The 16,955-nt window shown below is 35.8% G+C and overlaps 1 protein-coding gene across 6 annotated transcripts in view; it reads left to right on the top strand.

The window, feature by feature from the left end:
• The window catches only part of PTPRZ1 (protein tyrosine phosphatase receptor type Z1), a gene marked incomplete at both ends in the record, with an annotated part of 162,261 nt that overhangs the window by 44,648 nt on the left and 100,658 nt on the right, over window positions 1–16,955 (top strand). For all 6 annotated transcript variants that reach the window (XM_082846332.1, XM_082846333.1, XM_082846334.1 and 3 more), the window contains one exon: window positions 7,270–7,335. In XM_082846332.1, coding sequence (XP_082702458.1) covers window positions 7,270–7,335 — 66 coding nt within the window. The remainder of the gene's footprint in view (window positions 1–7,269; window positions 7,336–16,955) is intronic.

Here is a 16,955-nt window from a genome sequence, read left to right on the forward strand (position 1 = left end):
CTTGGTGTTGTAGAAGAAGATTGACAGGGGATAAAAAGTGGCAGTTAACTTCCTACAGACTTTATTTTATACAGGAAGTTCAAAGTAGCTTAATTTCATCATTTAAGCCCAAGGAATAAATTTTCCAAAGCTAAATCAACTTTTTATTTTAATATCCAAAAAGTAGAAGAATGCTTCAGGTGAACTATTATGGTGCTATAAAACCATATTTATTACTTGGGAAGTGATTTATTATTATGTAGAAAAAGCAAGTCACCAAATAATGAAATAGTGTAATTCAATTAATGTAAAGTATAAAATTATTATATTGCATAGTATAACGCCTAGAAAAATATATATACATGCATGAAATTGTAAATACTAGTTTCTGTAGGAGATGGGATTATAGGTGATTTTTTAAATTATTTTGCTTATCTTTATTTTTTTAATTTATCTGAAACAGGTATTATTACTTATGTGATAAAGATAAAATTATGAACGTGTTTTCAACAGTAAATACCTCAACTTTATAAACGTAGATAAATCACATTAGATTAAACGCGTTTATCTAAGTGTAAGAAAATACTCTGGTGACTTTCCAAGACAAGCCTGTGAATATTCTGAGCTTTCATTGAATAGGTTTGGTAGACATATTGCCAAGGTACAAACTCTCTCTGGGAAAGCATACACAGTCCTCAGTGTCTAAGGAACAATAAGACCTAATTGCTCACCTCCAAACTCTTCCCTAAGTCCTATGAGAAATATGTATTTCATTGGATGTCTGACAACCAAAACAAGCATATGGAAGAAATGGCCCCCTCTTCTTTACCTTATCCCTTATCCCTTATGTTCAATCTTTCCATCTCCTTTTACAGTTTTACCATTCGACTTTTTTTTAGTATAGTGCCTCAAGGATCTACTTTTTCATCTCTTTAACCTTATCATTAAATAAAGAGGTAACCTGTACTCTAATAACTCATTTTTCCAGAATTCCTATCTTTAACAGTGTGAATTCATGTGCCCTCGTATTTGGTGATAAGTTGCAATTTAAGTTTTGAAACCGTAAAAAGTACTTACATTTTTAAACCTCTGCAGAGAGGAGAAAACTAATGGTATTCTTTTTTTATAACCCTGGAAAGCAGTTGAAATTGGAAGACAAATGGTTTTGGGGAAAATAATATATGTGTGTTTTTTAAAGTTACAGCTGAAGTGATTAACAGTAAGTACAGTGTTTGAACTATAAATATATCCTAAACAAGCCTATTATCTGAATTACCATAATTAACTAAATTATGTTTCACAAATGTCTTTGCGTATATACTGGATACAAGTTTATATTCCAGATAGGTAAAGATGAGGTATGTGCTAACACAATTTGACAGCAAACACTGAATGACAGGAAAATGCACAGATAAAACCTGCCATGTATGATATTATGATATTATAGACTCTATACTATACTCATGGGCAGATTTCATTTTCCTTGGAAAGTTTGCCTCAGTTGGCTAATCAAGGTTTTGGTTTAGATCACTTGGGTCATAAACTCAGCTTTCTTATCAAACAAAGATATTTACAATAGAGTATCTGAAGAAATAAAGGACTTTTGTAGCCAGATGATGTGTTCACAGGTGTTCATTAATCAAAAGCTGATTCTCTCCTTAAAGGAACTCATTTCTGATTTTATTTTTTTCTTCTCTGAGAGGGGACTGCTATTATTTTGTTTTCAGTAATTGATAGTTATGACTGCAGTAACCATCAACCTTTTTTATCACTGCCACTTCAGCCTTATGCGTGTCTGACTGTCAAATGATTTAGGGGATGGTTATAATCACTCTGATAATACTAGTCTGTTTCCAGGGTTTTCCACGTTCTTCTCTAAGTGGTCACCAGCCACTTAACCTTTCTTCTCCCACCCCCTGCCACCTCTTTCACTTCAATTAGAAATATTTGTTTGTTTGTGGGTTTATTTATTTACTATTTTTCTTTAAAATATACTCAGTATACAAAATGTATTCAACACTTTTTCAGTCAGCTCAGCAGATTATCTCTTTCATGCTTTTAAAAGAAATCTAGATAAGAGGAGAGAATAGGATGAAAACAAAAAGTGAAGATTGATGTGACCCTTGTATCATGGAGAGCCATAACCAAGTCCCTAGTAAATCCCTAGTGACCTACACAGACCCTATAGGAGAGCCAAGCTGGCTTCCCAATTCTTTGGTTCCATGATTTGCCCAATGCCCTTCTTCTACCTGAGACATTTTAGACCCTCTCCCCAAGTCTTCCCTCAATCAAAGTCTATACTCAAAGGCTTTAAAGATTCATCTATAATTCTGTTCCTTCTTCTCTGCCTTTCCAGATTTCTTCCATCAACTGACTTCCTTTTCCCCTCCTCTGAAGTTCCTTAGTGATATTTTTAAAGGATGTGAAATATGCAAATATCATTTATCTTGGAAAAGTCTACTTTGAGAAATCTAGTTTTAGGATCCCAGTCTTCAAATTTATAACTGTGGCTATTTTCTACCTGAAGTTACTTTTTCTGAGGACCACTCTATTTCTTCTCTGTCATATATTTGGCCTCTTAATAGCATTAAAATGTGTGTGTGTGTGTGTGTGTGTGTGTGTGTGTGTGTGTGTGTATTTTGTCAGAGCACTGTTGCTAGATTATGTGGTAGAATACAGGTGATGAATTGTTGATCAACATAAAGCAGAGACTTTCTTTAGGCATTTAGGGCAAAATCAGAGGCATTTGTATAATTCAAAATATTTATAATGATATTTTTAGTAGAAAATGAGCAACATTTTTTTTTTTGGTTTATAAAGCATGCGCAAAAAATGCTAAATTTATCTACATCATCCATGTGGTGGTTATCAAAACTTTGGTTTCCGTTTGAGTGTAAAGAAAAATAAAGGAATATGTGGCATATACATCATGTTTGCAAATAAGTAGGTGCTCAAGGTAAGTACAGGATGGAATAGATTGAAACAGAGACATTTAAGGTTACCTAAAATAGTATAAACCAAATTTCTCTCAACTTTGGTAACCACTTCATGAAGAATAATTTTTCAGGACAAATTTTAGAGTTACCTTTTAAAAAGGTACACTGATGTATATGTTCTTATTGTGTATCATGTGTATACAATTCATTCCTGAAATTTATTTCTTAGTTTTAGCCCTACAAAACACTCACACCGAAGCAGACCTGGAAAATACTTTTGAACAGAGAGAAACAAAATATAAAAACTAAAGAAACTAAAATCCACAGAAACAAAAAAAATCTATGTTTCATTATTCTAATTGATTTTAAAATGTGTAAGCACTTTGATAGATTCTACTTTATATAGGATTTACTGGTTCTCAAAGTATATAATGCAACAAAAAAAGTGAACCTAGATTCTTTTTTTCTTGTTCATTGGAGCTATCACATCTCATCTATCAGATCTCTAAGTAGAATTTTAAAAGTGGGGTACTCTCTCACGCCCAAGGACTATGTAATTAGCATATGAATGTGTAACGGATTATTTGAAGTAATAATTAAGGGAACAATACAAAAAGGAACTGAAGAGAGTTACCAACACCTGGGAATCTTGTATTGAAAAAAGCTTTCTTAACCTAAGTAATTAGAAACCAAGGACAAATGCTGATTGTGTAGCCATAAAGCCCTACAAGGAGAGCTAAATCTGCTGACACTTTGCTGTCATCCTTTAGCCTGAACCATTAAAACAAGAGCTTAGTTGTTTTATCTGTTTCAACATAATACTTGTTCAATGTAGGTTTTGTGTATTTGATCGTCTGAAATCATCATAATGCACTTATATGACAAAAATGTCTTTACATTTTAAAAATATTTATATTCAAAACATAAAAGATGACAAAAAATCTTTTCCCTGTGGTCAGTGCAAAGTTTCAGAGGAAAATTCCAACTGATGGCCAGGTCAGATTAGGTATACAGTCAATTCTCTATAATTTTTTTTTTTTTGATGTGGACCAACAAAATCTATGTTGAATTTGTTACACTATTGCTTCCGTTTTTCTTATGTTCTGGTTTTTTGGCCCCATGGCATGCGGGATCTTAGCTCCCCGACCAGAGATCGAACCCTCACCCCCTGCATTGGGAGGCGAAATCTAAACCACAGACCCCAGGGAAGTCCCAATTCTCTATAATTTATTTGTCTAAGTAATTCCTGCCGGTGAAGTTCAACCCCAGTGTATTGTTTTGTTTTATTTTGTTTCTCTTGAAGAGGTTCCTACTCAGGCAGAGCGCTTAAGGGAGTAACCAATAGCTCAGGATTGTTAGGAATCCTTGATATTGTGGAAGACTTAGTGAGTACGAGGCAGAAGCCATGGATTATTGTTTCCGTTTTTGTCACTTTCTGCCTGTACAAACCACTTACATTTCCTTGGGAAAAATTACCTTATCTCTAAAATTATTTTTTTGTAGTCTGTTAAAGTCTGGATCAAATGACCTTTGAGGCCATAACTGTATATATTCCTTGATCATGAAAAAACACTTGTCCCCAGAATTTAACCTTAAATGACTACCATTTTATGGTACAACTCTATGTAAAAAAAAATTATGAACCTAATGATTATTTTTTAAGTAGAAAAGTAAATATATGCATGAATATTTAAAGCAGCATTATTCGTGATAGCCCCAAAGAGGATACAACCCAAGTAGCCTCAGTTGATGAATGGATAAAAGAAATGTGGCATAGCCAACGTCAAAACAAAAATTACAGCGTACAAAATTAAACAGGCAAGGAAAACTTTCTTCAAGGCTATTGCAGTAGGGGAGAGAAGGCAGAATCCAGTCTGAGCTCAACTCTGATGAGGCAGAGAGGGTAAGGTTTTTTACGAGCTAGGTTAAGCCCCAGTGTAAAAGTAATGCAGGACATGAGAGGAAGTCATAGGCCATCTGCATTTGCTAATTGTCTCTATTCAAAGGAAAAATAAGCTCATATCATTATGACAGGAGGTAGTTTTTGCAACTTGGAGCAAGACACCTAGCTGGAAGTTAGGTTCCTACCCTCCCACAGAAAGTGGGAGATAAGGGTGCTTATTTCCTTCAATGGTTACATTTCAGAGAGACAATTCCCATATTCTTGAGAAGTACAGTCCTAGTTGTAAAATTGGCATGTGGCTAATAAAAAAGATCTACATCTTAAAGGAATAGAGAGAAAATTTATAAGTTTTCTAAACTGAATGCTGGAAGAAAAGGGAGGTCAAGAGCCTAGAGCTAGGAAGTAGCCTGTCTAAAGTTTAGGCAAGCTGAGGGGAATTTTAAGGCCATCTTGGTCACCGTACAATAGAGTACTATTAGACAATAAAAAGGAATGAAGTACTGATATATCCTACAACATGGATAAACCTTGGAAATGTTAATTATGCAAAGTTAAAGAAGCCAGTCACAAAAGGCCATGTATTGTGTGATTCTGTTTTTTAGAAATATCTAGAATATCCAAATCTATAGAGGTAAAGTAGCTTAGTGAAGGTAGAAATGGGGTAGGGGGTGGCAGCTAAAGGGTATGGGGTTTCTTTCTGGGATAATGAAGATGTTCTAAAATTGTTTGTAGTGATGATTGCACAGCTCTGTGAATATACTAAATGCCATTAAATTTCATGGGTGAATTGTAAGATGTGTAAATCGCATTTCAGTAAAGCTGTTATAAGAACAAATTATTTGTTGAAATGTGCTCCACAGCCAGTAGAATATTTACCTATATTTATGGGTAATGAAATTTTTAAAACAATTTTTTTTTGTTTTCTCCAAGCTAGGTTTTGGTTTTGAATAATCTGTGGATTCAGAATGCGTATTTCTGGAAGCTGGCCTGCTTTTAAGTTTTTATAAAATATTTTAGCATGTATTACCGTGTTCTAATCAGATTGTATATAACATGGGAGAGAAAAATAATTTCTGAAATGTCCTTGAGATATTTGCCTCCTTGAAATTGGGAGCTGTCAATAAAGAAAAAAACACCTGTGTAGAGAGACTAAGAGGAAGTAGAGTCTGTCTTCGCAGCTGATGAGAAAGATCTATCTATCTATTTATATAATATGTGTATATGTATATGGTATGGTATGGTATAAATAAATCCTCACATTCAAATGAAAGCTATATTGACAGAACCCCAGTTTATGAATAAGTAATGTTCCACACATTCATTTGTAAATGAGCTATTTGTAGCCTTTTCTTCTCTTTCTTTTTTCTTTTTTTTTTTTTTGGCCACGTCATGTAGCTTGCAGGATCTCAGTTCCCAAGCAGGGACTGAACTCGGGCCACAGCAGTGAAAGCCAGGAATTCTAACCACGAGGCCACCAGGGAACTCCTGTAGCCTTTTCTACAGAAATAGTTTTGTCAACACTGATCAGGTTCCAAACCTAGTTCAGGAAGATTTATTCTGCCCACAATGTAGCTGAAATGGAGTACTAGGGTTAACACAGGCTGGGATAAAGGGAGCAATAGCACAGTGGCACAGGAAGGAGGAGGATGAATCATAACATCCCTGTTTCTTGGGTACAGGAATGACTCCAGACAAAATTTTGAATTGTGTGGAGTGAGACTTCGACTTCCATCCATTTTCTTTTCTGTACCCCTTGTCCCATGTTCAAGATGTAGAGTCTCTATCTCTAGGTCATGAAGCATCCACTACTTTTATGGTACTCCGAGCTTCCCACTGTATTACCTCATCAGCCATCTCTGTTCCTCCAAGACACAAATTCACCTACACCGTCTAACACAACCTTTCTCCCAGCCAACATACACACACACATTTAAATTTCCATTTCTTCAAGGCAGTTAATTTTGTTTTGCGTTGTAGGGAAGTAAATTTTGAAAACGTGGTAACCTCTGGATCTCCTAGAAGCATTTACAGATAAAACTTGGGTTGTAACCTTTAAAGTATCTCTAATCTGTAGGATTTCAAGTATTCAACTTAGGGAATGGTAAGAGAAGTCTGAAGATAGGACAAGCTGTCCTTTCTGATCCCAGTCTCACTTTGGGATGAAACCCTCTAGGTTGCTCCTGCTTTTCACAGAATATTTTCTTTGTCTCTGTCTGAACTTTAGCAGTTTTTAACTGTGCCCTGCTAAAACTCACACTAATTACCAGAGCATGGACAGTGGAGTCTATAATGGTGGCAGTTGGAATTGGGAGGAGACATCGGGAAGGTGACATAGAAAAGAGTAATCAAGGACCATTTATGGTATGAATGATGCTTTGGGCATCTTATATTTTTTTAAATTTGCACACATATTTTTCTATGCATTGATCAATTGGTTTTTCTTGGTTGTAGATTGGGCTTATGGATACTACAGACAACAGAGAAAACTTGTTGAAGAGATTGGCTGGTCCTATACAGGTAAATATATTAGAATATAATGAAATTCAATGGAAAATTCTATTTGTTTTTGTATCTGTTTTTATATGTAAAAGAAAACTTTGTAGCTCCACACATCATTTTAACTTAGCTACATGGGTATGCAATTAATCACTAAAAATATATCATATGCAAAATGATTTCTAGTGATTTTCCATTAGCAAGTTGGTAGTGTAGAGTATATTGATCTCAGACAGAGCTAGATTTGAATCTCAGATCCACACTAGCTATGTCTCCTTGGGAAAAATGCATAACCTAATTGAGGTTCAGTTTTTTCATCTGTGAAATGGAGGATTTTTCTGAGCATTAAATGAGATAAATGGAGTTGGCACAGAGCCTCCTTGTAAATAGAAGATTCTCAATAAATGTTAGCTGCTATTTTTGTTATGATCACAGTTGTTGTTATGATCAATGTTAACAAATATTGAGGGAAATCTTGCTTTCAAAAGGGGTTTCCTTCTGAATTACTGTGCTGAGTTAATTGGAATCAGGGTCTAACGTGATTTTGTGTGATTACCAGACATGGCTTTGAGCATCATGTGCAGCTGAAGTTGGCTTAAAATAGTTACATCCAGAAATCCTGATCAGAAACCTTAGGAAAGAAGAGAAGCTCTAGGCTTGATCAGATGAGCCTGGATGGAACCTAGAGGGAACATGACATGCCTCATGACCATCTGAGATAAAGCTGAGTAGTAGAGTTGGGTACTCATTAGAAATAAGATTGGGTTGATAAGTCAGGATCAAATTAAAAGGGCTTCAACAAGAGCCTAGCCAATTTGGACTTTATTTTGTAGATGAAGGGCAGAAGCATGATGAATTTTGTAGCAAGGCATGCATTTTCTTTCTTTTTTTATTCTTACTTTAAAAGTAGAAACTTAAAAAAAACAATTCAAACACAAAGAAGAACATAAAAATCATTTTTTACTCCCACCAGGTACATCCACTAGAAAATTTGGTATATTCTTTTCAGGCCAGTTTTTATTATATTATGTTTATATATTTTTTATATAGAGTTTTACATCCAATTTATTCTGGAAATTAGTTTTGAGCAGTGACAATTCCTGTTGATCCTGGTACTTAATAGTCCATTGAATAAATGTTTCATTTTTAATCATCCAGTTCAAGCTATTCACTGTTTAAAGAAATGGTGGCAAATAGATGAATAGATATGTCTATATTTTTATCATTTTTTATTAGAGAATCCTTGATATGCCATTATTGAGTAGAAGAAAATAAATGCTTTCAAAATTCTTGATACACATGACCTAATTGCTTTCTAGAGAGCATATATATGCTTACATATAGTATAAGTAAGTGACTACCCCACTGAATAAACCAGGATTTAATGACTGTCATTTTGAAAATCTTCACCAATTTGACATGTTTAAAAAAATGACATTTTGTTTTAATTTGTTCTGTTTGATTACTGTTGAAGTCAGTATTTTAATTTTCATTAGTCATTTGTATCACCTTTTCTATGAAATAAGTTAAATTAGAACATGGAAAATAATCAAGATATCCATCAAAGCAGGAAAAATTGAACAAATTAAGGCATATCTAGCCTGTGGATTACTGTGCAGATGGGCATGTGGTTGTTCTGTATGATATTGTATAGAAAGACTTGCTCTTAATTTACCCATTTATAATTATGACCTATATATCTAACGAATTCTGCCTTATTATTTTTAATTTTTTTAATCTTGAGAAATATATAAAAACAAAGATTCTCCATAATTCTAAGCCATTTTTAATTATTTAAAGTAATTATTCTTTTTTAAAAATTTTGTTTATGTTTTGCTCTTATGTACTTAATGTAATGAACATCCTCAAATTCTACTTACTTGAGCAATTGTTTTTCAGAAAAATTGGACTTTAACAAAAAGAGAGTTGTTGGATCAAAGTGCCTACCTACTGTTTTTAATATTAATATATATGGTCAAATAAATATGGTCAAATTTTAGAAAATTGTGTTAATTTATCCATTTCCCCACATTTTTACTCACACTAATTTAAAAACTCTGATCAACTTGTTTGACAAAAAGTAAAATGCCATTTTTAATTTGCTTTTATCTAATTACTTAATTTCTTAAGTTACCCCAAATAACAGAGTTTAGGTTAGGATTTTGGGAGGACATATGGTAAATAAATACTACCTGAAGTAATGGTTAAGTGAATAAGAAGGGCACACCTGAGTAAGTACTATAAAAAAATGAACAATCCATTTATTTACCCTAAACAATTTCACTTTTGTTTTCAGTAAAAGTGTGTGTTACATTCTACTTGAATAAATTTGTGTCTTAGTTTCTCTGGATTTAATTCCAGGTTCTGGACCAATTTTTCTCTATTATATACATAACTCATACAACCTAAAGATTTTAAACTAAGTTATTTTGAGTAAAAGGTATCTTTTAAGTATCTTTAAATTATATTTAAGGTTTTTTTTAAGGATTTAAGGATTTAAACATAAGAGAAAAAATACTTTCCTTTAGTCTGACCTTATTAAAATAATACTAGAGCTATAAATAATATTAACAATAAAACAATCCTTAAACAAGAACAAAAATATAATATATAACTGTTGTAGAAAACTTGATACATAAATATGTTCATAGAATAAAAATCAGCTGGTTAGTTTTGTTAACATCTACCTTCCTAGTTTGAGGTGGAACTAAAAGCAGGTTTACTTTAACTGATGAACTTTTAAACAGAGAACTCATATATTTACAAATGAAAAACAAGCTTTAATGCATCCCTCATTCTCCCTAAACCTAGAATCAGAAAATGGAGGACCTGTAGCCTAGGGAGAGAGAGGGTTACAGTTCTCATCACCCCAAGCAAGGGCAGGTGTATGAGGGGTAATGCCACCTGTTTCCAGCAGTCTGAGGTCCTTGAGGTTCCTGAAGGTGCCTCCTCAGGGCAGGAGAAGACAAGAAGATGGCAGTTTTACCAGTAGCTTCTTGCAAATACCACCATGCATATATTGCTATCTTAGGAGGCAGCCACAGAGCTCTTCCTTTTAATGGGCTAAATGCATGTAGACATGGCACCTGAAGAGTGGCCAGGCTTTCATGGATGGATCTATGCACAAACAATGCACAGTTCTTTGCTTTATAATCCAGTTGCATCATCCTGTTCATAACTTAAGGCCTATTGGCTTTAGCTCCTTTAAGAGACAGTATGGTGATCAAAGGGATAGATTCATTAAAAAGTGTCATTTGCTATGGGAGGAGGGGTGGTAGGTCTCAAAAGGGAATGTTCCAGAGTTGAGGTGAGGGTGGAAGCTTACCAAAAGATCCTAGGAAGAGATTAGAAAGAGTTTCAGCTGAGGACATTTTATAGCTGCTTAGCTCAAGCTGAGTGTGGATTGATTATTTTGTCTGAATTCCTAGAGCATCAAAAAGAAAACAAACTAAAGCCTTTATCTAAATAAACATATCTCTCCCAAGCAAATCACACCATAGCCAAGCATTTTAAATGTGGATTATTCACTATTAAGTATATTAACTCTTTTTCTTTTTAGTACAAATGTAGATAAAGGTTGGTAGTCTTTTCAATTTCTATGATTATTCCACCTGGAAAATGAAAAACTATATGTGTTAACTGTGTAAAGTTCCAGGATAAATTAATTTTAAGATTCTTAAATTTAAGTAATTGATGAATGGCTGGAGTAAATTGGTTTTGACCACACATAGGCCTAGTTTTCTTCACAGCAGCTTATCTTGTTGAGCTACTTGTCAGATTAGCTGCAATCTCAGAAGAAAAGACCTACCCGTGAATGTTTGTATATATAGAATTCTATTCATAAAAATTACTAAGAACATCGTAACATCTGTCTGTAAGAGAGCTCACTGCTTTACCATAAGCCATTTAAAAATATCATATCGCACATCAAACATGATTTAAATGGAATCATTTAAGCTAAGGTTGTTTAAGAAAGATTACACAATTGTAATATGTGAAGAAACAATAAAAATCCCTGCTGGCTACCAAATGGTTGGAGCAATAGAGGGTGGAACGGGAGGAGAAAGTATTACTCTTTCAGTTGTGTTATTTTAACATAGGTCATAAACAACTTTTCTATTCAGGATATAGTCTATAATTATGTTGAGAAATGGCAGGGTTGGTAAATACAGTCACCAGTTCCATTTTTAAAGTTATTACAAGAAGGTGAGCAAAGTTCGTTTGTCACTCTGCAATGAAAGAATGAATTGTAAATATGGGAACGTCAGCACTAAAATCCAGTTCTTTCCTTAGTAACTTCATTTCATGTAAGGGTTTCATAAAGGTTTCTTCTGAAGGTTTCACATAAGGTTTCTTTCTGTTAACCTTAAATTTTCTATAACAATGCCTGAACAAAGACAATTCAATGAAAAAAAAAAAACTAAGTCATTTGGTCTTTTTTTTAAGTATCATGAACACATAGCCCATAATGATCACTTGAGATTAAGATCTTCCTTCTGTTTGAGTTGTTAGACCTTTCCACCTTCAAGCAATGATAAGATCATCAGAAATGAATGGACTTTCACTGCTCTGTTCTTAGAAGTAGTCACTATTGAAATGTAGTCTTTATTTCCTGAAAATGAAAAAAAATTATTCTGTTGGTTCTTTTTCACCATACCTTAAGACAACTTGAAACTGAAAATTTTGTATTGATATATTCTCAAGTGTTCTTAAACCCAGATACCTTTAAAGTTTTAGTTAAAGGGTTGCATTGGGTACAAGTTAGAAAGGCCACACAGGAGTCACAATTAGACACTTGACTGAATACCTTGGAAGGAGAAAGTCTCTGAACGCTGAATTGATTTCTGCTTCCTTAAATAGAGTATCCTGTCTAAACAGTATTTCCAACACATATATAGACTAGAAGATGCTACTTGTGGAAAACAAAAGAACCATAATATAAGGTCGTGTATTGTCTTGTTTGATGTTTGACATTTATTTTTGGACCATAGCTAGGTTTAGTAATTTTTCTTCTCTAACCTAGGAGAAAGTAGGCCAAAGGTAACTCAGAAAGAAAATTTGAAGCTACCTTGAATAATGACTGATTTCTGGCTCCTAACGGGCCCAGCCGCTCTGTGGCATGTGGGATCCTCCCGGACCAGGACACGAACCCGTGTCCCCTGCATCGGCAGGCGGACTCCCAACCACTGCGCCACCAGGGAAGCCCCAGCCCTCTCTTTACATCTAGAATCTGAAAACATTTTTAACATATTATGTTTTCCTCTGAATCATCACTCCTTATCTAAAACAGACTGTTCATTTCTCATTTCCAACTTAAGAGTGAAAAGGCAAGTTCTAGAACTCCATGTATAGAATTACCTCATTTTTGTAAAATATTATATGTTTATATGGGCATAGAAGAGAGGCCTGGAAAGATACACACAACCCTGTTGGCAGTGGTTACCCTTGAAGAACGGGACTACGGAGCGCCATAGGAGGCAGGAGACGATCACATCTTATTGTATGCGATTCGTATTTCGCTAATTGTTTAAACACGTATATTGAAACAAAAGGTTTTCAACTTGCTTCTCTTAGTTTTAGCTAAGAAGGGCAAGGTAATTGGATAAGGACCACAGCTTTGCATTTTCACCTGTCAGAATGTAGGGTCCCTGCTAAGCTGCAGTGAGAGGATGCCACAGACATCTAATCAGAGCACGAGGACATGTAGAGTCAGGCTGTCTGGTCATCACTAACGTTCAGACTGACCAGGCTGTTTAACTGCTCTGTATTTCAGTTTTCTTTCAGTAAATAGTTTTTAACAATGCCCTACCTGATTGTGCATGAATCAAATCAGTGTTTCACATTGTTGTAGGAAATCTCTTTGAGCAGTTACGCTACAAATCCAAGGGATTATTATGGCAGTGTCTTAACTTGAGCCCAAACAGATTAAACAAGTCGGGGTGTATCTGATCATCTCACAAGAGGATTAGAGGGGGCTGTTTAAATGCATATTACAGACAGGTATTTCCTATCATTGTACATTTTTAAAAGTTTAGCTAAGATGTATGACTGAGCAAACTTTCCCTATGCTAAACGTGATGAGTAGAGCATGCCTCATTGTAAAGGCTGAATAGGTTCAGTTAAATAATCTAAAACTTAGAATTTATTTCTCTGCAACTATCACTTTAGTATAGAACTGAAAAAATAAAGGTGTGGCTACAGATTAGCATTACAATTAAATAATCATTGCTGAATGTATCTAAGAGTAAAACAATATGTCAGTAGTATTCTCCCGTGAGTAGAGTTGAAATTGCACACATTCTCTAGCTCAGCCTCATAACCACCCCTGCTGACTATACTTGGTAGTCTTGAATGGATTGGACAAGTCCCTTAGCAGCTCAAGATGAGAACATCTGGCTGTTTCTCCTTCTGTCTGTGCTCAAATGTCTGGGCTTAGTGGCTGGATGTACTGTTCTCCCTCCCTTTTCTGGACCTCCTTTATCTCACTTTCTGTGTTTACTCTGAAGTGCCCTGGTTCATAAAATTCATCTTTCAGCAAAAACAAACAAACAAAAAACACCGAGAGAGAATATTACATGATTAATTTAAAAAAGAAACCTAAGATCAGACCACAGTTTATGTAATCACACAAAATTCATTTAAATATTTTCAACATTTAGGCAAAATGCCATTGCAATTATTTTAAGTTGACCTATGTCACCTTCTTATTTTATGAATCAGTAAAGGCTGAGGGCAAGGCTTATTTACCTAGTTTCCTGTTTTCTGTGTGGTAACTCTGACTCTTTAAACCGAGGACTTTCAAAGAGCAAAAAGATGAAGAATATGTAAATGACTCATTTCTTCTATTCAGAAAGATTTCTTATTAACCGAAGCAGAGAATTATTGATACAAAAATTATTTTGAAATATATTCAGACATGTTTAGGACTGATTTTCTTCCCCTTTATCCATTGAATGTATGTATGTATCTATATGGCTATCTCTCTATCCTGCTACCTATGAATACAGGTCTCTGTTTAACCATGTAGTATGTTTTGTTCAGGTAAGAGATGCTTTGCGCCAGAGCTAGGACTTTTCTTGGCTGGAATGCAGAGGATCTTAGAGGCTCTTTGTGGCTTCTGGCAAACCTGCCTCCAAACTGTTAATAGACTGTGCAGGGACCATCTTAACTATCACAGAATATTCTGGGACACTTAACAGCTGCCCAGATTCATTCCTCAAACTGTATATGCCTAGGGTTCTATGGGGAGGGAAGCGAACTTGAACCCTATTTAGAGGTAAATTCAGAGTAGTATCTAATAACCTAGGGAGGTGGGCTTGAAGGAAGCCAGGACTGAGAGAGGCAGTTGGGAACCCCTGAGAAATAATTATCGTGACTGAGGAAGAAACCTGGCAACAGAGGTTGAGTGCAGAGTGGAGCCTGGCATCAGTGGGACCAGCTTCCAGGTTCCCCGTGATGCTCCCGGCTGTTTGCGGGGCTACTCCCCACCCAGAGGCCCCCTCACTTTTAAATGCCTGTATGCACTGTCCTGGAAACAAAGAGCTCAAGCAACTCCACTGTGGGCTCCTTCTCAAAGAGCCCGAAATGAGGAGACCACCCTGGGGGTTCCCAGGCAGACTCACAGGCAAGCCAGCCGAAGTGCAGGCATCCAGTCCCATCCAGCAGCTGCGCATAGCCAGGGAGGTGATTGACGGTCTCTAGGAAGGAGCAGCAACCTTGAACTTAAAATCAGATTCTTGTCTACCTCGGCTAAACTTTAGTCCCTTAGAAGATGCTATCCAGCTCTAATTTAACAGATTTTTTTTTTTTTTTTTTTTTTTTTTGCGGTACGCGGGCCTCTCACTGTTGTGGCCTGTCCCGTTGCAGTCGGAGCACAGGCTCCGGACGCGCAGGCTCAGCGGCCATGGCTCACGGGCCCAGCCGCTCCGCGGCATGTGGGATCTTCCCAGACCGGGGCACGAACCCGTATCCCCTGCATCGGCAGGCGGACTCTCAACCACTGCGCCACCAGGGAAGCCCTAATAGATTAATTTTTGATGACAGTTTTTTTTGAGAAAGAGGAGACCGTACCCGGGCTGAGGAGACTGAGTGTGATAAGACTGTAGATGCCTTTCTGATCATTTCTCTGCTCCTTTCATTTCTCCCAGTGACAAAGTCAATGAGCCATTATCTTGATGAGTATCAAGAGTAACAATCTGATATATGTTTTCCCCCAAAATGAAAATCAGTTATTTCTCATTATAAAAATAACACACGTTCATTTAAGAAAAATCATATTATATATGATTTATCTGTAAGTGCAGATTTATTTATGTATAAATATATAAATGTATTTATGTTTATGAATATAAGTATGTATAAGTACAATATAAATATATTATATTTATAAATATTTACCTATAAATATATTTATGTAAATATCTTAAATATATATATATAATTTAAATAAATTTATATAGAAATGTATATGATAGCTGGAATTTATAGAAAATAGCTATAAATCTTAAAGAACTGGAAAACAGGAAAAGCTGTATTTTATAGCCCTTTGCCACCTGGAAATTGAAACAATAGCAGAGCCACCCAGAATCAGCATCAAAGCACATTCAAAAGTTGGCACATGCTGAACTGGATCACCTCTAAGCTACTAACGGCTAATCTAGCTTTTTTACATGTGTGTTTCCTTTCATATTTCATGAGTATCTCTAGGAAGTAAGAGTTGCTTGCAGCACTTTTTTCATAAATAACATATAGTTTTCTTTTCTAAAACCCCCAAAGCTGCACGCATGCCTATAGCACCCCATATATCCTTGAGGAGATTCTGAGGTTCAGTTAATCTGTGTTAGAATGTGAAGGAGTTGAGTTCTTATCACTTCTTGACTTGCCTTCTACCTGGATGCTATTATATACTCCTCGACAAAGCGAAATTTAAAGTTTTGAGATCATTAGTTTAATGAACCAATACTTACTGGATGTATAACATGAGCCAGACACTTTCCCGGGTTCCGGGAATGCAGAAGCAATCACATGCCAACGACAAATTACGAAGTGTGACAAATACCCCAGTAGTAGACTGTGGTGACACAGGTCTGTGGCCCCTACAGAGCTTAAGGGGTTCAGGGGAGGCTCCCGAGAGCGAGAGAAAGGGACTTTAAATTGAGATAAAGCATAAGTAGGAGCTAACTAAGCCAACATGGGTGAAGGATGGTTCCAGGCAAAGAGAGCGGCCGTCCTAAGCTGTGGGTGAGAGAGAAATCAAGATCGCTATGCCCCAGCCTCTCTAGTACTCTTCCTCTCTGGACAGAAAGCTAGGAATGTGATGAGAACATTCTTAGGGCCCCATGAATTAATTCTGGTTTAACTGCTATCCTATCCAAAATTCTAGATAATAAAATTTATAGCATACTTTAATTGGCAGTAACTTAAATTTTTAGTTTAAGGGATGTTAAGCATGATTTTTCATCACTGTTTTAGTTAGTAAACTAAGGGAACTGGAACTAGTGAAAGAGACCAAAAGAGGGGGATGTTAGGAAGGCAGGGGGAGGGAGAGGGTTTTACAGAATCCAAATGAGAGGGGGTTTCAAGGAGATGGGACTAACCATGTCACATGACTTCACAGGGAGTGCTAGCTGAGATAAAGATTA

Source organism: Leucopleurus acutus, assembly GCF_964270905.1.
Source record: "Leucopleurus acutus genome assembly, chromosome: 9".
Lineage (NCBI taxonomy): Eukaryota > Metazoa > Chordata > Mammalia > Artiodactyla > Delphinidae > Leucopleurus > Leucopleurus acutus.